General features: G+C 45.9%; 2 protein-coding genes and 3 pseudogenes across 3 annotated transcripts; 4 read left to right on the forward strand and 1 right to left on the reverse strand.

Moving 5' to 3' along the window:
• Positions 1–191: 191 nt before the first annotated feature.
• Positions 192–4214, forward strand: LOC136475346 (FBD-associated F-box protein At1g66320-like; annotated as a pseudogene).
• Positions 1686–2793, forward strand: LOC136475399 (uncharacterized; annotated as a pseudogene).
• Positions 4215–7987: 3773 nt separating the features above from the next.
• On the forward strand, positions 7988–11947 carry LOC136472198 (transcription factor MAMYB-like). Of its 2 annotated transcripts, none has more exons than XM_066469932.1 (2): positions 7988–9065; positions 11522–11947. In XM_066469932.1, exon 1 carries the CDS (start codon positions 8084–8086, stop codon positions 9038–9040), a length of 957 nt encoding a protein of 318 aa, XP_066326029.1. In that variant the 5' UTR covers positions 7988–8083; the 3' UTR covers positions 9041–9065; positions 11522–11947. The 2 variants fall into 2 exon arrangements, with proteins under 2 accessions (XP_066326029.1, XP_066326028.1); XM_066469931.1 differs by having other exon boundaries at positions 7988–9071; positions 11522–11795.
• Positions 11948–14242: 2295 nt separating this feature from the next.
• LOC136472199 (tobamovirus multiplication protein 2A-like) lies at positions 14243–17823 on the forward strand (annotated as a pseudogene).
• A 976-nt stretch (positions 17824–18799) lies between these two features.
• On the reverse strand, positions 18800–22093 carry LOC136472200 (protein LSD1). The gene is made up of 6 exons (XM_066469933.1): positions 21937–22093; positions 21113–21273; positions 20592–20705; positions 20123–20236; positions 19526–19635; positions 18800–19127 (listed from the first exon to the last, which is right to left on the reverse strand). Exons 2-6 carry the CDS (start codon positions 21168–21170, stop codon positions 19092–19094), a joined length of 432 nt encoding a protein of 143 aa, XP_066326030.1. The 5' UTR covers positions 21171–21273; positions 21937–22093; the 3' UTR covers positions 18800–19091.
• Between the last annotated feature and the right edge of the window lie 3320 nt (positions 22094–25413).

A 25413-nucleotide genomic window follows, 5' to 3' on the forward strand; every position in this document is an offset into this window, starting at 1 on the left:
CTAACATAGGTGGGTTGGGCCTATGGGCCGGAAACGGGAGGCCTGGATGCTGCACGGTGCACGCTACGCACCCAACCTCGTGGGGTTGAGAAGCGTGGCGGCGAGCGATGCTCTTGAGTCTTGAGCCAGCCGTGTGCTCTTCCCCCTTCCCCCAGTCACCCACCAGGCCACCGGCCAATCAGGTGCGGCCAATGGAGACTCTGGCGGCGGCTCGCCGTGCCAAGAGAAGGAAGCCAGAGGCACCCGAGAGCGTGGAACAGGAGGGTGGAGTAAACATCTCGCCGCTACCAGCGATGATTGCGCCCGATTCCAGTCCCCCTGGAGCCGGAGGAGACGAACCCTACATCTAAGATCCGTCGCCTGGAGCCGGCGGAGAGGAAGGAGATGGGATCGACCGAATCAGCCTCCTCCTGGATGCCATTCTGGGTGAGGTCATCTCTCTCCTCCCCACCAGGGATGCCGCCCACACCCAAATCCTCGCCACCCGGTGGCGCCATCTCTGGCGCTCCGCCCCTCTCAACCTCGATGGCGGTGACCTTCGCACCATCGATGTCGTATCCCGCATCCTCTCCGTACACCGGGGCCTCGGCCGCCGCTTTTGCTTCCCCGCACAACGACTACAAGACCACCCCACCACTCTGGATGCATGGCTCCGATCCCCCGCCCTCGACAACCTCCAAGAGATTGACTGCTCGATCCGTTTCATTTGGGGGCCGTAGGTGTTGCAACCGCCAAATCCGCCGGCATCTGCCTTCCGGTTATCGTCGTGCCTTTGCGTCGCCACTCTCAGCCAATGCCACCTCTCTGACGATGTCGCCCAGGCGCTTCGGTTCCCCAAGCTCAAGAAGCTCGCACCTCAATGGATCAGCATTTCAGAGGATTCCCCGCATAACATTATTGCTGGCTCTCCCATCCTCGAGCCCTTGCTGCTTAGGGCATGTCCAACGGGAGAGCAAATCGCTAGCTAGAAGCGTATTTTATTCATTGTTGAAGAGAGAGAATGCAAAAAAAGAAAGCGCTAGCGAGTCCTCAATCGCTTAGATCGCACTATCTCCGATGTTATTGCTCTTCCCTTCCTTTTGCTATCCTCTCATGATACTTTAGATTTATTTCATATTTTATTTGATTTGAGCCAGCGACTTGTAAAGGCCATTGGGGATGCCCTTCGCACCTGTTAGAGGAGTCAAGGGCCTATTGGGCCTTAGCCCATTAGGGTTAATTAGTCGCTTGCTTAGGGGCCAAGTCAGACCTCTCTATATAATGAGAGGAGATGTATCAATCTAGAATCAAGCAAGAGATTAGAAGGAAATCCCTTCTCTCTTGCCGGCCGTGGGCGAAGCCCCACGGCCGGCCTCCCCCAGCGCCCTTGCAGCCCTAGCCGCCGCCACCATGTGGACAGTACCCACGGGTACTGTAGCGCCGTGGGGTACTGTAGCGCTGCGGGTACTGTAGCACGCACATCGCCGCCACTTCCCTCAACTCGCTCCTCTCGATCCCAACAACCCCAACGTCATTCATAACAATCTGGTATCAGAGATCTCTGGTTCGATCATGTGGTTCGATCATGTCCACCCCTGCCATCAGCGCCAGCGCCGTCGGCCGCGTCGGGGTTGTCGTTCGCATCCTCGAGAGCGCCCCTGACGTTGGAATCTTTGGCCGCCGACGTGGCTGTGATCGCCCGCGGCATGACGGTCATGCAGGCGGCCATGGCGGCCATGCAGGCGACCCTGGCCGCCATCATCCCACCACCTCTCCCTCCACAGCCGTGGCAGCCGCAGGCGATCTTCCCCTATGCCATGCCTCAGACCAGCGGGGTTGTCATGGCGCCTAGCGGTGCCCTGGCTCCGGGCGTCCTCGACGGCGGGGTGGACGGCCCCTTGTTCCACGGCGGCAGCCAGATGCCGACGCTCTCCACCGCGTCGTCCTCGCTGGACAACACGGGCGTGGAGAGCAGCAGTCCCGCGCTGCTTTCCACCTCTCCTTCACTGATCCCGTCGTTCACCACCCCCAGCCCCGTGCCGCCACAGCAGGACAGCGATGGCATCTTCTACGGGGGCGTGGATGGCATCCAGGCATCAGCGGCACAGCTGCAGGCGGTGGCGCATTGCCTCCTAGCGCGCCGGCAGGGACGACAACACCCCATCTTCAAGCGGCGGCGTCCAGTCGTCCCTACAGCAGCAGCCTTGCAGCTCACGGAGAGGAAGGCGATTGCGCGGGCAAGTGCCTGCAAGGTGTTTGCGGCGGTGCGGCTACAGGCTGCGGCGCGTGGCCTCCTAGCGCGCCGGCGGCTGCAGAAGATGCGCTCACCTATGCACGAGGCGACCTTGGCGGCGGTCGACCTTAGCATAGGGGAGCGCGACCTAGCATGGTCGGTCGACCTCGCCTGGTCGGACGGCCACCAGCAACCGCGCCAACCTGCTGTTGTCTTCAGGCGCAAGCATGGTGTTTTTTCCGTGGGCGGCGAACTCCAACTCTGCGGCACCGGCGATATGGGAGCAGCTTCCCTCCTTGTCACCGGCGGGGACGCACTGCCTAGCGCCATCGCATTCCGCCACCGTCCGCCACAAGCACGTCTTCGCTGGTTGCTGTTGCCACCAATTCTAGGTGGCCATACCCGTGCACCCCTCTCGTTCCGATGGTCTCCATGGGATCCAGGTGGCTACACACGTGCTGGTCCAGCAAGCGGAGGGTGCCCGCCGTATCTTCAGGAGTCAAAAATAAAGAGTCGTAGTCTTCTTTAGGTCAATAAAATAAGCCAAGATGTAAAAGGCTTATTTTTAGGTGTTAGGTTTGTGTCTAGTGGAGGCATCGTTAGTGTCATCGTTAGATTGCAGCTCGAGGACGAGCTGCATGTCTAGGTGGGGTGTAGTGTTAGAGGAGTCAAGGGCCTATTAGGCCTTAGCCCATTAGGGTTAATTAGTCGCTTGCTTAGGGGTCAAGTCAGACCTCTCTATATAATGAGAGGAGATGTATCAATCTAAATCAAGCAAGAGATTAAAAGGAAATCCCTTCTCTCTTGCCGGCCGTGGGCGAAGCCCTGCGGCCGACCTCCCCCAGCGCCCTTACAGGCCTAGCCGCCGCCACCGTCATGTGAACAGTACCTGTGGATACTGTAGTACTGCGGGTACTGTAGCACACACATCGCCGCCACTTCCCTCGACTCGCTCCTCTCGATCCCAACAACCCCAACGCCATCCATAACAGCACCATTTTGGCTTCCGCTGTGTCAGGATCAACTCAGCTAGCCTTACAAGCATTGGGGTGGGTGCTAATGCTGGGTATGAACTGACACTGACGTTCTTAGAAAAATTCATCGTCGAGGATATGCCCCTTGTCTTAAAAGGATTCTGTATCATCGACCAACACAAAGGGGCATGCGACTGCAAGTGTCAGTTATTTCAGCACCCAATCTGGAGACCTTGGGTTGCCTAAATTCTTCTGATTACTCTTCCAGGCTCACGTTGGGCTCTATGATTATTGAGGTACCTCTTGCCTACAGGTTCTGAGTTGCTTTTCTGTGTGCAGAAAAATACTTGAAAATATAGTCATTTATAGATGGGCTGACACATGTTTCATGCAGTCATGCAGCATAAAGGAATTCCGGGTCTTTAACTCGACAACGCCGGCGTGTACTGTCAAGATTTTAGCGGTCTATATTTTTACTCTTAGCCTGGATGTGATTATTGACTTAATGAGATGCTTCCCATGCTTGGGGAAGTTGTATATCCAGGTAAACATACTAAACTAGTAAATTCATTGTGTTCATATATTCTTTGGATCTGGTTTAATATTGTGTCAATTCTTCTTGAATTGGTTGTGTTTGTATACTGTTTTTTTCCCTTTTCAGTCATACCAGGGTGGAGACAAGAATTTATGGCGCCGTAAACATCGTAATCTTGTCAAATGCCTTGACATCCGTCTCAAGACAGTTGTGTTGAATTGTTATCGAGGCATAAGGTCACAAGTTAACTTTGCAACATTCTTTGTACTGAACGTGACATTTCAGGGTCAAAGGTACAATGTGAGTGAAAGATTTCTTGCAGAGCAGCATCAGCTGCTCCAGCTGGAGAAGAGGGCTCCAAGATGTGCTCAGTTTTATTTTACTACTAAAAGATGTGACCACGACTTTATGCATATTACTCATGCCCATGATTATAGCTGATCCCTTTGAATGTGAAGGAACAGGGGTAGGTGTATGCCCATCCTTTGAGTAGTTGCTGCTTGACTCGTACTCTTGTTTGCTGTTAAATTTGATGAGGTCTATTCTTTTTTCCAGTGTTGAAGTAGGGGGTTGCTAAATGAACTGTGTATTGTAAGATTTGTGTAATTGTGGCAGTCTGACAGTGCCACAATTTGACTTACTAATCTGTAATGCACTAAATCTTCATGCAGAAGTTATTGGCAGTGTTTGATGTTGCAGGTAATGTTGTTAATAAAGTAGAGCTAGTGTGAAAATATCACTTTGTTTTAAATGTTGTTTTATTTGATGTTCTTGTGCTCGGCAGCACAATAAACTACTTATAATTACTTGACTGGTCTTAAATTTAGTTTATAGCATAAATTAGGACCTAAAATTACGTTTGGTGGTTTGTTGAGCTTGTCGATGAATCACGGCTCAGCCCTTTGGGCTGAGGTGCACTAGAAACACCGGCGTGGCTTGGAGCGTACCAGCCCGTCTTCCATACGTTGTAGCCCAGAGAATCAATCTCATTTTATTTGGCTGTTGTGCTTTCATTCTGTAGCTCAGCAATGTACCTTATAATGGCAAATTTACAAAAACATAATAATATGATTACAGATGGATAACTAAAAACCAGGCAAAAATTGTTTAACAGATAGCATGGAGGAGAGATAAGTTCAGATGTTATGGCATTCTAGAATTGTAGGAGTAACTTGTGCTCTGTTATTCGAGTAAACTATGAAACATTAGGACAGAATGGCATATGTACTTTCAAACAGATAAGAGTGCAGTAGCAGTTAATGAGGAGCAAGTTTCAATCAGTTTGTTCGCTTGTTGGTTTCAGCCAGGGCTTATCAGCCAGCCAACAATGTTTTCTTCTCACAACAAACCAGCACTAGCCGGGCTTATTAGCCTAGAAACCAACCAACGAACAGGCTCAATAGCATATGTACTTTCAAACAGATAAGAATGCAGTAAAGGAGGCTGTGTTCATCGCTCATCCCTTAGGGATTGAGATCGGAGAAGGCGGCGCGTGATGTAGCAGGCTAGCAGCAGCACACCACGAACATGGTCTGCAGCTGTAACAGCACGCCAAAAGGGCACTGCATGTCTCTTTGGAGACATCCGATTAAAAAAAAAAGGCACTGCATCTGCTCAGTCCCGCCGCTGCAAGTCACCGATCCCTGAAGCAAGACGACGTTGCACCCTCTTCCAGCCACCCTTGTGGACTTGTGGTAATGGATATACTTTGGCCTTTGGGGTTCCTCATCCTGTGTATTTCCCTCACCGCCTCTCCTTGTTGTTGCTCCCTATTTGCCTCAGATGACGATGAACAGAATCAGCCAGGCAACAGCAGCCGACCAGCCAGCAGCAACAGGCCAGCATGCAACCCACACCAGCCAGCCAGGACCAGACGGCCAGCAGCAGGCTGCATTGCTAGGGAATCGTTTAGCTGAGTGAAACAATGTTAACTTGTATGTGATTGCTTGGTGTTTTTCAGGCCGTGATACAAGAAGGTTTGCAGCACCATCGAGGAAGTGCTGGTGGTGGAGGGTGGCCGGGCCAGTGCGCCCGCGGCTTGCTCGCTAGCGGTGGCGGCGGCGGCGGATCCTCGCCTGTGTTCTCAGGCGCGAGGCCCTCCTGCTCCACTCGGCCTGGTGCACGCCGCATTTGGTGGCCGCTAGGCGGAGCGTGGTGTCTGCGCAAAAAAAAAAAAAAAACAAGAACCTGAGGTCTGAGGAATCGAACCGTGGCCGGGGGAACGTGGGCGTCGGGGCTGGGCGCGGGCGTGGGAGGGGACAGGGGAGGGACGAGTAGGTTGACACACAATTTGGATCATTTGATTTGAGAATGCTTACAAATAAATTTGGACAGTCTATTTTGAAAGTGCCGTTTTTGTGTACACTTTTCTGGGTGGATGGATGTGGGACTCCTCAGTGGAGGACGTTTTTTAGGGTGGGTTTAACAAAAAAAAAGACGGTGAATTAGTAAGGTAGATAGACTCTTAGAGATGCTCTAAGGAAGGAATAGACAAATCGCTAATAGGTCAATAGCTATTATTTACTCGATGTCTATCTATCACAAGATTAAGATCTTTTTAACTCCGTTGCTTTCTCACAGGATGGCTTCGTCAACAATTTCGAATAATACTTCTCGTTCCTTGAGGCCTTTGTTTGAATGTTGTTGCCCCAATCCACATGTGTTGAGATGGATAATTTAGTCTAAATTCACTTCAATCGACCCCAACGCCCAGATTGATGCGAATCTGACTATATCCGAACAAAGCCCGAGCCGGAAAATCCACTTGTTTCTCTGCTTCCACAATGTCCCGGTGACCAAAATCGGTAGGGTGTGAGCTACATTGTCATCGTTATTCACGATGGCTGCAATCCAAGATTGTCGTTCCTGATCTTGGCACTAGATTTCAGGGTTCACTTCTATACACGGCTAGAGAAGAGATATTCCAAGATAAAGTGATATGTTGTTTCTAAGTTTCTGGTTACACAGAGAGTAAAAATAGTTGTTCGTCTAATCTCTAAGCAACGTCCATGATTATATCTTTTATTTTTAATTGTTTATATGGCAACACGAAGTATTTTAGATGTGCCAAATGCTCTAATCTACTAGCAAGGAGTCCATTGTTGTAAGAGTTGGGCCCTCTTTTCCAAGGCTTTTTAGGGGCTTCGGTTTTAGCCTCTCTGAGGTGAAGTCCAGCCAAACACGTGTTTGGGACCACGGCATGGCCACTGCACGATGCAGTATCGGCACCGCGGCCGTGGTACAGGAAACACGCGCTAGTTCAATCTCGTGGTGGTCGTGTCTGCAGCAGTGGAAACAATCATCGATTCTGGTGAGGTATTTTGCGGGATTTTCTCGACTCTCGTGGTGGGATGACCGTATATGTAAGGCCCCGTTTAGTTCGATTTTTTTTTTTTTGCTTTTAGTTACTGTAGCACTTTCGTTTTATTTGGCAAAAATTGTCCAATTATGGACTATTTAGGTTTAAAAGATTCGTCTCACGATTTCTCGGCTAACTGTGTAATTAGTTTTTTTTCCGTTTACATTTAGTACTCCATGCATGTGCCGCAAGATTTAATGTGACGGAGAATCTTAAAAATTTTTGGTTTTTGGCTTCCAATCTAAACGGGGCCTAATTTTAAACGGCCCGAACACCCACCCACTATCTTATCAAATGGTTGTAGGAGAGAAGCCATAGATGAGAGAAGCCGTTTTATCAGAGGAGTGAAGCTGCCTAATAAATGTGGCTGCCATGGCTTCTTAGGTTAAACCATTAAAAAAAAACATTGCCACAGACGGCGTTAGTCAAACTCCGGTGCATTAGCACGAATCCTTGTCAAATATTTCTCTTTTGGGTTGAAAATAATATTGTATTCCCACTATCTCAAAATAAGTGACGTTTTTTACTTTAGTATTGTTTTTTGACCTTTCGTCTTATTTAAATTTTTTATAAAGATTATCTATTTTATTATGATTTATTTTATCATCAGAGATACTTTATATTTATTTATAATTTACAAAAAAATAAATAAGACAAATGATTGAAAACGAAAACTAATAGAAGTTAAAAACATCATTTGGGACAGAGGAAATAGTAACAGTTTGGGGGTTCTTCCAAAGGATTTGCAAAAATGGATCTCGAAACATCGGTCATTTGCAGAGTTGACACTGGACCCATATTCATAGATATAAATGGACCCATTTGTCATTCACCCTAGTATCATACTCCAGAAGTCAATTTTTCTAGTATCATTTTTGTATTTTTTTCTTTCCAAAGGGAAGACCATCTGATCCCATCATCCGATCTGGCCAGTTACCCTTTCTTCACTTGTCGCTTTCGCTTCGTGAGACTCCGGCGAGCCACGAACCCGAGCGCCGGCGACCATGGATTTCATCGACCCCTGGGACTCCCAGTCCCGCGCCCGCGTCGTCCATTCCGGCGCCAACTCCACTTCCTTCTCCTCCTCCACCACCGCCAAAGCACCCCTCTCCCTCCCGCACGCCGCATCTTGCGCCGCCGCGGCAGTCGCGCTTCTCGCCGCCGCGTACTACCTCCCCCCGGCCTACCAGATCCTCTCCTCCCTCCTCATATGGGTCGCTTCCTCCCTGCTCCTCGCCCCCTTCGCGCCCTCCTGGGCCACTGGCGGCGACATCTCCGTCGGTCGAGGCCGCGTCGTTCCTGCTCCAGAACCGGCCCCGGAACCCACCCCGGAACCCACGCCCGCCCCCCGCCGCGGCCGTCGCCAGAACCCGGCCCCGACGCCCACAAAGCCCTCAGATCCGGTCACTCCTTCCGTCCAGTCGGCCGCATCGCTGCATCCGTTGCAGAAGGCGACGGCTGCGGGTGGAGCCGTCGAGGACGGCGGCGAGAGGGAGGAGGACGCCGGCGAGTGGACCGACCAGGACCTGGAACTCCTCCGGCGGCAGATGGTGAAGCACCCGGCGGGTGAGCCCCAGCGCTGGGAGAAGATCGCCGCGGTGTTCGGCGGCCGCCGCACGCCCGAGAGTGTCATCCGGGCGGCGAAGTCGGGCGCCCCGGGGGCGGGGGGAAGCTCGTTCGAGCAGTTCCTACGCAAGCGGAAGCCGCTCGATCCGAGGGCTGAGGCTGCTGACACTGGGGACACTGCTGGAGGCGCGGAGAGTGCAGACGCCGCTTGGAGCGCCGGGGATGACCGGGCCTTGCTGAACGCGCTCAAGGAGTTCCCTAAGGACACTGCAATGAGGTGGGAGAAGGTGGCGGCTTCTGTACCCGGGAAGACGAAGGCCGCGTGCATGAAGAGGGTCACTGAGCTCAAGCGGGACTTCAGGAGCACCAAGACGGCATCGGAGGCAGCATCATAGGCGGACGCCTTTGCTGAGAATTTTGGTAGGGGTAAGGTTTCTGCAACCTTTTCTTCTCTTCATTCTGATACATCAGTGGAGCCATATGTTGCTAATTGTTGATCATGATAGTTGTTAACTTTTCCCGAGTCATCATGAACAATGTTGCAATGATGTATCAACGTCTTGTTTCACTAGGAACTTAGGTGAAATTTAAGAGTTCACCCTTAGGTGGCTGCCTAGGCTTGCTATTAGAAGTCTGAAACCTTAGAACTGTAGGGCTTCCCCCCACTTTTATTTCATTGGAATTTGAAACAAAGCAGTTGGAATTTGAATTTCATTGAAACCTCAGAAATGTAGCACACCCGCCATTCATTCATTTTTGGACGTTGACATGGTGCAATTTCAGTGAATTTACCAGATGTATAGCCTATCGACAGATAATATGGATACATTTATTGAGATGAGATATTATATTTGCTTAAAAGATTTAAAATCTACTGGACCTTCTAAAGATATTTTAGATTGGTGTTCCATACCCCATAATCAGGGCTGTCCCGGACTTTTCATGGGCCCTGTGCTGAATTCAAATTTAGACCCCTAGTTTGCCAAAAGAAAAAGAAAAGGAAATTTAGTCCATAAACCATTTCAAGTTAACATCAAAGTATCAACCTAATGACATTGATGTTACAACTAAGGTTAGCCTGTCAACATTTTTGCTATCAATATGATCTTCCTACACAAGTATTTTGTGTTCCTAATTATCTTTTATCGCATCATCGTGGTCTCAGCCAACATTGGATCCAGCAATGCAAGTTTGATACCATTTTATTAGTTGATGTTGATCAGATTAATTAGAAAGAGTATGTGCTTGAGTGTATAATAAATAAATGAATAAATTGATGGTCATGATAGCTGTTAACTTTTCCCGGGTCATGAACAATGATGCAATGACGTATCAACGTCTTGTTTCATTAGGAACTTAGGTGAAATTTAAGAGCTCACCCTTAGGTGGCTCCCTAGGCCTGCTATTAGAAGTCTGAAGCCTCAGAATGATGCTCTGTGTTATCTGCCAAAGGTTCATTTTTCATTTTTAAGAATTTAAATTCTTTACAGCATAGCATATTCTAGGAGCGCCCGCTGTTCATTTTTGGACATTGACATGGTGCAATTTCAGTGAATTTACCAGATGGATAGCCTATTCATAGAAATAATATGAGTACAATTTATTGAGATGAGATATTATCTTGGCCTAAAAGTTTTTTTTTTCCCGAAATTGGCCTAAAAGATTTAAGATCTACTGGACCTTCTAAAGATATTTTAGATTAGTGTTCCATACCCCATAATGATGCTCGGTTTGCATTTAGCTGATCTGAGACTATGTTCTTTAACCTTACCAAGATAGTTAGTTAGGTTTATGCCAAGATAGTTAACCAATACAGTCAATATACCTGCATTTTGCTTTGTTCCAATATATCATCCTGCTCATGATATATTGGCCCCACAAAAAGCCCTTCACGATTGGAAGCTACATAGAAAGAAATAGCTTATCTGCTGCATTGGCTACTTGCTGAAATCGACAGGGCAGTTAATCTGAATATGTTGCAGTCTTGCAGAATTAGTGTTTTGTGAATTTGTGGTATCACCAGTTCACCACCATTTTCTTGGTCCACATTTTCAAAACATTACTATAAGTAGGATTGTGTAATAAAATTACTCTGCCACTCTTGTATCTGCAGGTGAAAGGTGTATCTTTCTAGGACTAGTGTAGCTCATTGTAGTCTGGGTCAGGGATAGAAAGGATTTGCAGAACAGAGTGTGGTGCACACTTTCTATTTCAAGCAATCACATGTTCGTAAAGGAAAATAATTAAATATCATTAGATCATGTAAGAACAAGAACTATAAAGGAGAAAAGGCTACCAATGTGAACTGCTAATGTGTGCAATAAAGGAGAAAGAGCTACCGATGTTTACTGCTAATGTGATGCGCATATTGCAAACTGCCAGTTTTTTTTTTTCTCTTGAGTTTGCAATCAGCTTTGAGCTGCAGAATGGTCATGCCACAGCTGCAGAATGGTCATGCCACCCCCCAAAAAAATCCTGGAAAGCAGTATGATATAGTAGGACTTGTTGCAACTTTTAAAATTTCAACTTCTGATTCAATCTGTGTTAAAACTTAAAAGATTATCATTTGTGGAAATTTCCTCATTCTAACCTAGTTGGAACTCGAACATGAATTCCTGTACATTGGTAAGGCAAATTGAGAACTACACCAGAACATTTTGTTTTTTGAGATGTGAGAACTACACCAGAACTTCTTTTGATGATTCAATGCTCAATGTATGCATTATACTGTAGACTATATATTCTGAATGGAAAGTAGCTAAATCTATATGTCTGGTCTCCGTCGTGTAGCTTCTGTTTTGTATCATGAATTCATCATGATCATTAGTTCATTACATAGTGAACTTATCCTGCGATACTTGTAAACAATATTCCAGGTGTCGGACTGAATGACATGCATTGATTTGGCTAGCGAGGAAGAAGTTACACGGCTATAGCTCCACTGAATCATGGAGTCGCCAGATGGATAACGGAGAGGCCGGAACTACAGAACAGATCAGTGTAATTTTCCTATTGAACTAGAGTCAGGGGATCCCTTGATATAGAAGAAACTTTACTTACTACTGGACACATGACATGAGAAAGTTATAGCTGGTCTTGTTGCAATGTTTTCATTGCCAATTCGTCTTTGGTACTACTACACGGTTAATTGTTGTTATCTTGTGTTTTGCGCTTCACAATCTTCGTATTCCCGGTCAGAGAATGAGAAACCAAGCAGCGTTTTTTATGGTCTGCACACTGAAACAGGAGACACTAATGATGACATGACTCATCAAAGGACCAATTTTTTTTTAGAGCCGTCCTTGCCATCTCATCCCCAGCAGCAATTCGAAGCCGACGAGAAGAGTCCAAAAACAGTGGTGACAGGGACATGGCGTGGACATTTCATTTCGTTTTCAGCTGCGCAGTGTCTGCATGGTTGGGATGGGGTCACATGGAATGTTATATAGGAGCGTTGGGTGAGTTCGGATAGTAACAGTACTTTCCTACGTTTGTGTTTACTTGGTCAGCAATTTTTTACTATAGTAAATTTGATCATCTATTTTTTTCTTCTAAAAAAATCTGAGATACTTCAATGTATATAATACTAATGAAGTATGTTTAATAAAGAATCATATATGTGAAAACTTGATGTATCTAAAAATCTTTTGCAGGAAAAACGTATGGTCAAATTTGCTACAGTAAAAATTCGGTGACAAGTAAACGAAAACGGAGGTAGTAATAATAAAACAAATTATAGAAGTCAAGTAATACGAGGGAGGGAGTATCTGCTGGCAGTGACGGATGTACTGTCACCTGCACCGTGGTTCGAAAGGAGCGGCGCCCGCTCGACGACCCTTTGGGCCCACCACTCCGATCGGAGCACTCGCTTTGACCTCTAGCCGCCTTTGGACATCCTCTCCGATCGGAGGGTCTGGCCCAAAAGCGCTACTTCCGACTCTGACCCCGCGTCCCTTCGACCGGGACTTGTAGGAACTCCTGCTCATCGCTCTTCTGCCGACCGGCGCACTCAGAGCTGACTGGAGCCATCCGACTGGGGACGCCCGCTCGGTAGAAATCAGAGGACGTGCGGAGAAAGGCAAGGCAAGGCTCACAAGTCAAAACCACTGTACCAGGGACCATACCATGTACGGAGCAGTACTCTGCAGCCACCCTGACACAAACAGTGTTGTAGGCGCCTACCATTATCTAGTATCCGCCGGTGTGGGCAACAAGGCTCGGTAGGCATGGACAACAAGGCTCGGTAGCATACGCACTCTTCTCATCTGACTTGTAAAGCCGTCCCCTTCATCTATAAAAGGGGGACACGCTTTCTCCAACAAGGGGGACCGACTCTTGACGGATAAGTTGAACACACACGACACTTCATACACAGCTGAGCAGCGACCAAGCTCTCAGCAACCTTTTCGATCATTCCATCAGAGACTTGAGACTCGTCCCTCTCTCGACTGTGTTGTACCCCCTACTACAAACCATTTTAGATATTAATAACACGAGCAGCAGCAGCAAACTGGACATCGTTTCAGCCCGAACCAGTATAAACCTCAGTATCCTTTAGTGCACCGTCGAGACCTAACATATAATAAATTTACTAGCCGAAACACCGACACATCTCATCCCAGCAGCGATTCGAAGCCGACGAGAAGAGTCCAAAAACAGTGGTGACAGGGACATGGCGTGGACATTTCGTTTCGTTTTCAGCTGCGCAGTGTCTGCATGGTGGGATGGGGTCACATGGAATGTTATATCCGAGTGTTGGGTGAGTTCGGATAGTAACAGTAATAATAAAATAAATCATAGAAATTATAGAAGTCACGGGAGTACGCGAGACGAATTCATTAAGTTTAATTAATTTATTATTAGTACATATTTATTATACCACAACGTTATCAAATCATTAACTAATTAGGTTAAAAAAAAATCGTCCCACCCATTATGTAGCGGACTAGCGGCAGATGCTTCGCCCATGGGTAATTCGAAATCGCTAGACAACGAGATGCTTTGGGCGGTGGGCCGGCGCCTCGCCTCGCGTCAGCTGTCCTATCCTATTCCTATCCAATTATCCATGGTCGTGTACTCGTGTTCGTGTCACGATACCGACGGCGGAGCGTGTCAAAGAGCTCTGATTTATTAATTTAATAATGATATGCCGTGGCCTGCAATTCAGAATTTTGGGCTACCTGAAATTGGTACTGTGATGATGCAACGTAAAACTGCGTGAAAAAAAGTTATCCAAAGTACGTCATATTTGCTCCCTCGGTCTCAAGAAAAAGGTGTAATTTAAATATTGATAGGTTTAATTAAATTTATATAAAAAATCATACTGAAAAAAAATATTATAAGACTCTCCATGAGACACCTATTTCAAGTCGTACAACTTGATACTATTTTTAATAAACTTAAGTAAACATAAGATAATTCAACTTTAATCAGATCTAAAATTGTATTCTTTTAGGACAGAAAGCAGGAGATTTAGAGTCATGCGACAATCAGTTAATTATATGCCGTGAGGTTTCAGAGTCATCTTTTCACCAAAGTATATTTGGTTTATAATAAAGTGATTTATTACTGTAACTCCTCCTGGTTAATAAACTCATTGCGGCTTACGAGGAGAATAAAAACGCACGCTACGTAGTCACCCACTCCCAACGCAATTCCATCTTCTCCTCCGACCGCCCAAGAAGAAAAGAACCCGACGAGTTCCCCCAATCCGTCGAAACCTCCCAACATCCCAACGGAGCCCACCCTGCCTGCCTCGCCGCGATCCCTCCGCGCTTCCGGCGTTGATGCGACGAGTTCCCCCAAGCCGCCATCGTTGATGCGCCGGGTCCGGGGCCGTGGCCGGGGCCGGGCCATCGAGATTCCGGCGTGAGGCGAGGTTCCCGACTGTCCCTTGCGCGCGTAGGAGGGATCGGAGGAGCGCCCCGCCGCGGCCATGGCGTGCCGGGGCTTCTTCGAGTGCGTCCTCAAGCTGCTCAACCTCGTCGTCATGGCGGTCGGGCTCGCCATGGTGGGCTACGGCGCCTACCTGCTCGTGATGTGGCTGCAGGTCGCGCCGCCCTCGCCCGCGCCGGCGCCGGCGGCCGTGCCGCCCAGCGGCGAGCTCGTGCGGCTCGGGAGGCCGCTGCTCCTCCTTGTTGATGCGTCCCTGTCGGATGCGGATGGGACCGTGGAGAGGACTCTCCAGTGCCTGGTGCGTGTGTGACGACTGATCTCCTCTGTTGTTACCTTTCATGTGTTGGTTGATGTGGCATCTGCGGTTTATTTTAGGAGACGCAGCAGGCTTTAGATCATTAGATTAGATGCTTAAGAACACTCTGCATGTTATGTATAGACAAATGTGGATCTTGCAACTTAGTAATAATGACTCAATTGCATGTAGTCGTGGCAAGAATCTTACAAAATCGTACAGTATGTGGGTACTGCATAGCCCAAGTACAGATCTTCATTTCCTTTTCGGCATTTTCTGGTGGTATCCTTAGCTACTTTACTATATTGGGAATTTCTGCCATCATGGATATTTTCCCCAATCTGTACTCTTTTATAACTGTCTGAAATTGATGTCCCATTAAAAAAAAACTATCTGAATGATAATACTGTGTTCTTTCAACTTCTGGAATTGATATTTTTTTTCAACTTTATTTATAGAATTGATAACATCTCAATCTTTAATTTTGCTTCTCATAGGAACACCCCAATCTTAATAGGATTAATCCAGAAAGGATTATGTATTTTCGTACTATATGATCTCAGCATTACAATTGAAGCACTGTATAATTGCAGTGATCATGTATGAAGTTGCACCGTTGTTAGGATGTTTTGCTTTGTGTATCATCTTTTACATCTCTTTTTTTCTTACTTTGTTTTAAATCTTCTGCAGGTTTATTTTTGCGTTCATTGGTGTCGGCGCTATACTCTTTATCACATCGATCTTTGGTTGTGCTGGAGCTAGAAATGGATGCTGCTTGTCTATTGTATCCTCATTAATTCTGGACTCCTATTTATGAACCTAGTATCATGTGGTGTGCTCATATCCAATTTGGTTTCTGTTACTGTCTTGTCAATTATGAAGTAGTTGTGCTCAGTGGAGCAAGGAATCAGCCATAATAATCATCGATAGGGAACATCGAAATATGGGAACATCTTGTTCTATATTTGACCGACATGACACACAAGATGCAACTAATGTTCAAAGGCTTGATTAATAATTAACTAAAAAAAAGGTTTCATGTGTACTTTGTAATGCTTTGCTGTCCCCTTCTTGCTAATGTTGGTATAAGTCTCCCATTACACCATTAGCAAATAACTTATTTTCTGTGGTTGCATACCATGCTTTCCTTGACATCTGGAATAGTACTCATTCCTCATTATTCTGTTCATACTGGTCGAGCTTGGTGCAGGAGGCTTCATTTTCTTCAACCATAGTTGGAAAGAGGTGAGTACACTGTAGATCCCTGTCTCTACTGTGGCGCATGATTTTTTTTCTTATTGAATTTAATTTCGCATTGCAGGTCATCCCAGTTGACAAAACAGGAAACTTTGACATTATGTACAGCTTTTTGAAAGAGAATTGGAGAATTGCAAAATGGGTTGCACTTGGAGCTGTTGTATTTGAGGTAAAAAAAAAAGAAAGCAAAGCCCTTGGAATGTTGGATGTAATTTGATACAAGCATTCAGGAGATCAAGCAATTTTGCCTATGTATTAAGTTTGTTTTACGTATGAACATAGATGACATGCTCTAAATTTTTTATCATATTGTAGTGGAAGCCATCCAAATAAGGGAAACAATAATGTTAGCAGTAGGGTAATTATGAAGTGAAGCAGCTTGTGAGAAAATTGGTTGGGATTTGCAGCTCAGTACCTTGTTACTTTATCTAAGTTTAGATCCTTTTCGGGTAAATCAATTTTACGAAATTTATCAAAATATAACCTGGTGGTATGTTTATTATGGGAGTTTACAGGATGGTCCCTATAAATATTTCATATCCTCTTTACGCTGCTTCTCTTATTCCATTCCTGCTTGCTTCACTTAAGGTGTTTTTGTTGTAGGTTATTAGGTTAAATTATATTAGGGAAAAATAAAGTAAATTCCATGCTTTCTAACTTTTGCACATAGATTTTTGAGAATGTCTCTTTTGGGTTATACTATTACGATTTTTAATCACTAGGCTTGTACAATGGGAGTGGTTTTTACCATAGTATCGATATAGACATGGGCATCTGTCATGCCTCAAACTATACTAGGCAGTAGTAATGTTAGACAACTGGAATGGACCTGATTAGAACATATTTAGAAAGAGTTGAGGTTTCTGGTGAAACTGAAAGAAATTTGCATACATTTGAGCTTCTGTGGAAAAAATAGTACCTGTTATGAAAAATTTCTAGCCTTAGCTTGCACGTATTTGTTTAGCATTGGTTAAATTGTTTCTTGTGTGCCCGTCAAGCTATGTCTCACCCTTTTTGCTTCATAGAACTGAATTATCATCACAGCATGCAATGTTTCACCAGCTAGAAGTAATAGCAGCAAACTGTTTCTTGTTCTTTATGCAGGCATTGTTGTTCACTGTAGCTATCATAGTACAGTCGGGCAATCAAGCTGATTATGACAGTGATGATGAGTACATCGGCGCAAGGTCTGGAATACGGCAGCCGTTGGTGAATCAGCAGGCTGCTGCTGCTGATCCTAGGGTGCCCAATCTCGACTACCGTCCCAATCCGGAATGACGCATGGAGCCAAAGAATGAGAGAAAAGGTATCAGGTCCTCTCGAGCCCTTGTAATTTTTATGGGGGTGGCTCATTTCTTTCTTTTGCTTACATGAACGTTTTCTGTTGTGGCAGTACGGGGTGGATAGCTTTGATCCAAACAGGTTTCAACCGGCCACGATATCTCCTGCAGAACAAAGAAACCGATGCACGATTCTCTGAGGCTTGATTGATATCAGTCAGTAGTGGTTCCAAAGTTTTACATATATCCGAACCGTGCAATTACATCGAGTTGAAGAGAATATATGTGCCTGGTTGTGTAGCATATGGAGAGCTTCACATTCGCATGTATCTGTTTTTTTTTGGCTTACATAGTCCAAACTCAGCACACCAATGCACTGGTGCAGCCGTGCAGGTGGCACATCCTTTAAATTTTTCTAATAAGTATTGAACCTAGTTTGTGTTTTAGATAATGCTCCAATGTGCATAAAACTTCTCCTGTTTAAGTGATGGTCATTACATGTTTGTTACGCAAAACTTTATCAGAGATGTCTATGCGGACATATGAAGCTGTTGAGCTTTCTTGTCGTGCATAATTGTTCCACGGCATATTCTTATTGAAAAAGGCATCTGTTCATCTGGCCCAAAAGAAGTGACGTGTTCCCCTGTCAAAGATCCACAAAAAGTACTAGTCATCTTACAGATCAAGATCTGGCTATGACCTATTAGCGTCTTGATCAACACTCCGTATTGTCTGCTGTCGAAAAGCTGCAAAGTGGTGTTGATACAGCGCTGCAAAGATTTAGATTAGGAAATCTAGGCGTTGTGCTGTCTGCTCCTCAACTGCTGACTCGACCAAACACCACCTATGACTGTGCCTTTTATCATTGTGTGTTTGCCTTCTGAACTATTGCACCATTTTCTCTGAATCGTGACAATCCGGGCATAGGTGTTGCACTATTTTCTCTGAAATTGTGGCAATCCGTACACAGCAATAACTGGATCACTGATCCTACACTAATAGGCATTGTCCGTCGACCTCTGCAGTGCCTGCAGAACTGAAACAAGCCACATGGCATCATTGCCTGCTGCTGCTAGTGCTAGGAGAGGGCCAAGCCTGCAATCACAGTCGGATAAGAATCAGAGAGAGGGTGTCCAGCCCAGCAGTCAATCAGGCATTCAGGCCTGTGCCACGGCAAGCAACAAATGCTTCTGTTCCTGACCATCTGGTGCGATGCACCCTCTGATCTCAACACTTTGATGGATGCCATGTTGACAACGGTGTCGATGTTCCCAGGGGCTAGGGTCAGTTCATTGAGCTACTATGCACCAGTTTCTTCAGTTAAACTCAAGACTTCAAGAGAGACCATGGTGAATGCATTTTAGAAAAAAAAAAAAGGGGGGGGGGGGGGGGGGGGGGGGTGACAAAAAGGTTTGGATCGAAGTACAGTCAGAGAAACATTCAGAAATTCAGAAACAAAGGAAATACCATAGGTTTATATATGTCTCATTTGATTTTACAGACAAGTCGACGAGGTTGAGCCCTAGTTATTTCCAAAACTCTCATTTATTCCACGGGTTCGCCAGATTCATTGAAGGAACGCAGAAGTGGATGGGGGAGAATGGAGATGAGGAGGAACAAAAAAAGAATTGCTTCAGGGAAGAACTCTATACATGTGCACTCAAAGCATCCTTTCAGTCGCTGCCTTCATAGGTGATCTCAGTATTTTCAGGGACACTATCAGCTGCTGGGCTTCTGCTCTGCACCAGGTGAGGCCTGAAGAGAGTGAAAATTGGTGGTTAATTTTAAACTCTCATGAGAAATACTCCCTCCGTCCCAAAGAAAATGCAATTCTCGTTTTACGAGGAGTCAAACAGTTTGAACTTTGACTAAATTTGTATAAAAAAGTACTAACATTCGTGATATAAAATGAGTATCATTAGATTAGTTATAGAAAATATTTTTATAATAAAATTACTTAGAGACATAAATACTAATATTATTTACTATAACGTTGGTTAAACATGAGTTTGCTTGACCGGCACGGTTCCCACAATTGCATTCTTTTGTGGACAAAGGTAGTACAAGTTGTTTTACCGTAAGAATAAGAGTGAAATGCTGTTAGTCTTATACAACATTTATTTTTAAGTGCACTCTGATGGATGAATACTTACCCCAACTGATGTCACAAAATTGCAGACTGCGCATTTCACAGACCTAGCTCCATACTGGTACATGAGCAGCATACGGCAGTTCCCGCAGTTTACATGCGCAACTTGATTTGCTGCGATAGGAAACAAGAAAACGTCACTGGAAATGTTAAGAATGAGTTGAGCACTTATTTTCTGAACTCTGAACAATATAGAATTTCTGAACGTGATGTTTTTTCCTTTTGACAAAGTTGACAACTTGATGACTGGGTCATGGCACTAAATCCTTGTGAAACTTTTAGTAAATGCTTGGACTTTTTTTTTGAAACTGTAAATGCTTGGACTTGGCACACTAAAGTAGCTCTATGAGATATTCATTCAACTCCAGTGATTCTAGGATATCCCTGTCAACCTTTTCATCTTTCTGAATAATAACCAATTTCAATGACTATGACTTCAAGATAGGCCAAGTCTATAATGTTAAAATGCTATTGGCAGGTTGCTAGTGTTTCCAAACTGCACAATATATAGAAGTAGGATTTTTTTTGGACAGGAATCAAAACCACAGAATATACTTCTTCCAACTGAGAGGAAAATAATATTGAAGCTTCATAGGTCTACCTTCCATAGCCAGGTTAACAGTGTGGCAGCAAGAACATTGTACACTCGTCGCACCACGTATGTACATCAGGAGAGTGTGGCATCCTCCGCAAACTAGCTGTGCCATCTCAGTTCCTGCAGAAAATTCACATTTCAGCCCAACAACCAGTACTGCTACTGCACCAGAATTGCAACGCTTCAGAGGGCAAACAAACTTGTCCCCTTTGATCTCCCTGAACTATCATGAAACCTACAACTAGATCTCTGTAGTGAATAAAAGCTCTCATCTCCTATGTGTATATATAGTTTGCAAGATGCAAAACTTTATGGATACAGCAAATGCTACTTCTTAGCTGGTTAAAAAGAACAGAAAGACGAAATGGACGGTATTACACTAGTTCTCCACGCACAAATGTGGCTCAATGTTCAGATGCCATGTTACTTACTAACAAATTCTTCAAACCGAAATGAAGGTAATTCATGTGTGTACCTGGAGCCGGCACGGCGGTGACGGTGCTGCAAACTGCACAGCAGACCGACGTCGCACCAGCTGGATACATGAGGAGATTCCGGCATCCGATGCAGACAAGCTGGCTTTGGCCCCCTGAAAATTGCAGGACGGACAAATGACACTTCGTGTATGAATTTTCTGCTACACAATAATCGAACCTCTGTTTCAAAAAGGCCCCTTTCATGCATTACAACATCAAAGTCAGCAGATAAAGCTCCACAGTCCATTCCCACAGTTTTTGGGCAATTTGTTACATAAAAACATAAAAGTTTCACCAAGCAGAAGGAACTGCTGCAAGTTCTGAACCAGAAACTGCAGGTTGTAGCCAAAATTAAGCAGCATCTGAACTGTATCAGTAACACGCCTTGATAAAAAGAAACTAATTTTTTATATAACTTTCATACATCCCAGCATTTCTTGGTACCTAGCAACACTCTTTACATGCCAAAATTACCCTGTGCACATCTGAGGTGGTAACTGGGGGGCAAAAAAGATTTTACCATTGGGCGGCGTGAATGGCACCGGAGGAGTCGGATACGGGGCAAGGGGAACCGGCATTGCCGTGCCGGCTGCCTTATCCGATGACGCTGCTCGGGAAGGCCTCGCAGATTCCGGCGGCGTTCAGGCGGCAGAAACCAGCTGCTTTGCCCTGCATGAAACCCTGGAAAAAAGTGCAGGAGATGCTGATGAAACAGAGCGAGAGAGGCTTCAGTTGCACTGAAATCCACAAATCTTGGAGAGAATGCACACAAGAGTGCTTGGCTAGCAACAAGCGACTCGAGAATTCCTTTGGAAACAGAAAATCGATTCTCTGAATGCACGTCAGAATAAAATCTTTCAGGTTCAGCTTCCAATTTCTCCTCAAGTCGGGTGTCTCAGGTCTATTAACAGAATGGCAGAAAAAGAACTCTACTCCATAACCCCACCAGCTCAGCCAACAAGCTGTTTTCAAGGACCAAACCAACTTTTAAGAAATTTCGCTAGTTTGAAGAGATTAAACCTGGTACTAAGGATTTTCATGAACAGCCATATTCATGGAAACTGTTTGCCATTGTTGGTCCGATGCAATATGAGTACACTGAGCTCAGGATAAGGCAGGGGGTTAAAAAACTCACAGCTAATCCAGTGTCCCAAAAGAACAAATAAATGCTTGCCATCTCACAGACAAAACAGGCAAAGAATCAACCACATGACCATAGCAAGGCCAATAATAACAAAAGAAAGCGAGAAAAAAGAAATCCCAAGATGTAGTTCCCAGCCAATCATCGAAGAAGAAGAGCAAGAGGGGGAAATAAAAAACAAAGAACAAGAGGGGAATCAGCACCTAATAGCAATGCTTATGGCTGCTTCATGCATAAGAGCAGTTCTTGGGTTTACCGCATCTCTCTGTCTCCCTCTCTCCTGTCTCCCTCCCTCCCTCTCTCTCTATGTGATATGGAGAGTTTGACAAATTTATATAGGGAAGTAAAGAAGACAGAGTATATGATGGGTGGCCAAAAAGGTATCTAAAGCTTCTCTCGGCTTATTGGAACTTCTTTTTCTTTGTGCATAAATAAAATTTTGCGTCTGGATTTTTTTCCAAGTGTTTTTTAATGTTACTCCATATGTAACGTAAGATTCTTTAAAAATACTGAACATGGTGTATTTTTATATAAAAAAAAAGTGGAACTTAAATCTTCACAATCTCCGATTCATTGCTTCGTCATAGTGAAAACCACATAGACATACCAAAATGCACAAAAAATAATATTTGTATTTTTATTTTCACACCAAATAAGGAGTTTGAAGATTAATTAAGTAACCAATCAATGCGCACACAGTAGTGTTCTGCCCTGGACAATACAATGAGTCATCAATTTGGTTTCTCTTACAGTCTGTTCGTTTGTTGGTTTCAGCTAGAGCTTATCAGCCAGCCAACAGTGTTTTTCTCTCACAATAAATCAGGACTAGCCGAACTTATCAACCCAGAAATCAACCAGCGAACGGGTCGCCGGTCACCGGTGATGCAGTGGTTTCCACAAAACTGGTACTAGATGACGAAGCACAAGCATAGTTCAACTAATTTGAGTGTGACATCAAATCAGTTGATCCCATGTTCCATCCCACAGTTTCATTATGATGATGACTAGACAAAGAGAAAAACCATACGCAATTAGAGAAAATGTCAATACTTCAAGCAATGATTGATAGAACAGCTTGTGATATTTTTATTACAAAAATAAATCAGCACAGTTGCAAAATTACAGACCTCGTTCAGAATAAAGTCATTATAATTTAGACCCCGTTCCATTTACCTTAAATCCGGCTTGTTCGGTTTCTTTTTTCAGCCAAAACAGTGTTTTTCTCTTACAACATTTCAGTCAGAACAGCGTTTTTCAGTCAATTTCAACTCAGTTTCAACGAGCCAAACGGGGCCTTACAAGGTTAATACCCCGAAAATAAAGACAGCAAGAAAGGTAATGCTTCATACAGAGAAGCGGTTATTTTCCTTGTGCACACGAAAACCAGGTTGGTGGTCACCAAAAATGAAGAGCAAATTCGCCTGTCATTTTCCTTGTGTGGTCTACCCTTGCAGTGAGATGCGATGAGATGAAGACGCCAACGCTCGCCATAGTACTTCACGTCTGAGACCGAGGTAGTGGCTGTGGAGACGCCACGTGCGCACCAGACAAGTCACGAGGGCTCGTACACAGAACTCTGGGTCTACACACGCTATCACACAGTAAAAAGTGGTGTGCTGTGGAGGACACACGAACCACTTTCCTGACCGTCACTTTCATGATGGGCTACCCACTTTTCTGTAACAATTATTATGCAGTTTTTTTTAGGAAAATAATAATACAATTAATGCAGGACTATACCGTTTCGAGAGTTGGTCTCTGTAAATTTAAGGACGTGTTTGGTTTGGTTTGAACCTCTGCATGAGACCCTCATCTAGCATTGATGTCTGGGCCACATGTATTTCTCATGGTGGCAAGAAAACAAATCTTAGGTCCTGTTTGGTTTCCATAAGTCAGGTGATTTATTAAGTTAGGGGACTAAAAATCAGTGACTTATAAGTCATGGCTGTTTGGTTGCCTGTTAAGTGAAAGGTGTGGGCCCCACGCGAAAAATGGTGACTTATAAGTTTTAAGCAGGGGTGAACCAGTTTATTTTTTATAAGCAGGGGTGACTTATAAGTTGGTGGTGTTTGGCAAAATCAGTCACTTATTTCACTTTTTAACTTATAAGTAGATGACTTATTTGGAATTAGACTTCGTTTGGATATATGCATATATATCTACCTTAATCTCTATGCGGTGGAGTGACTTGAGGTGTACTTTAGTTTAAATTCCACTCTAGTCTACTTCATCACATATGGATTGAGGGGGTACATGTGTATCTAAATAAGCCCTTAGGTACATCTGATTTTCTATGCAATATGTCCTTCATCTTTGGTGAGGAACTGAGAACAACTCCAATGAGTTAGGATTTTAGGCTTTGGGTTTACCAAAATGGTTTCCTTGCTTACCGAGATGCCTAAGTAGCAAGCCGGTAGTGACTACCAGTGGTGGTTAAAGATGTCAAACGGGACCTGATCCCCGATTCCCCGCGGTGAATTCTTTCATTAGGGGACGGGGATGGAGGAGAATTAATCCCCACGGGAAAGAATTTGGTAGGAAGGCTGTCCCCGTCAGGGATGGCGGTGACAGGGATGGTTGCCTGGTCCCCGACCCGATCCCCGCCAACCCGCCCCGCGAAGCACGCAGCCCAGGTGCCAGCCCATGTAAAGGCCCAATAAGTCGCGGAGGTATATAACGCGCCATCCAACCCTAATTCCTCAATTCCCATCCGGTCACTCACTCCGTCCTCCAGCCGCAGCCGCTGCCGTCGTTCTCTCGCTCTCGCTCTCGCACGCTCGCCTCGTCGCAATCTCCTCCCGCTCCCAGCTGCAGCAGTCGCTTGCTGCTCCCAAGGCCGAGCATCCCTCCTTCTACCTCTCCGGCTCTCTCCCACAACTGTCGTGCAGGGCGCGGTGCCCTTCACCCATAGTGCCAGCGGCGACCAGCCTAAAGGAGCGGTGGAGACGGATCCGGCCACCACCAGCATCGACGGCGACGGATCTGGCTCCACCGACATGCCATCGCCGTGCCGCCCCCGCCCGAAGCTACCGACCGACCCGACACCGACGACCCTGCGATGGCGTCGCGGGCAAGCCCTAGCGGCGCCTCTCCCTCTCCCCCACAGCGGCGCCTCTCCCTTTCCCCCACGTCCGGTGCCGCTTCGCGCCCGCACCGCGCCGCGTGCTGCTCAGCCGCTGAGAGCAGGTCCGCGGGCCCTTCTCCTCCTGCCCTCCTGCTGCTCCTCCGCTCGCCCGCGTCCAGGGACGGCGAGGTGGTCGTCAGCGTCGACGACAAGAAGGGATGCGGGGATGGGGATCCCCGCGGGGATTAAATCCCGGAGCGGGGACGGGGATGGGAAAGAAGTTCTCCCCGCGAGCCTTCACAGGGACGGGGACGGGGGAAATTTGCCCCCGCGGGGATGGGGATGGGGCAGTAACCCCCGACCGGGAATTTTACCGTTGACATTTTGAGTGGTGGTGCACACAAGGCAAAACTTCACTTGATGACGAGGGGCATGTTTGTTTTTCTTGCACCTTTGCCTTGCCTAACCTAGCTAGGCAAGGATAGCCTCACTAGCCGAGGCGAGCCGAATCAGCTCACCTGAGCTAGCAAGGATAAAACTTGACACGTCACAAAAAAAAAGAGGTGGTAAAGAATCCAAACGCCATGAATTTTGTCAGGACAGGCCAGGCAAGCGC

The sequence above is a fragment of the Miscanthus floridulus genome, chromosome 8 (assembly GCF_019320115.1).
Source record: "Miscanthus floridulus cultivar M001 chromosome 8, ASM1932011v1, whole genome shotgun sequence".
Lineage (NCBI taxonomy): Eukaryota > Viridiplantae > Streptophyta > Magnoliopsida > Poales > Poaceae > Miscanthus > Miscanthus floridulus.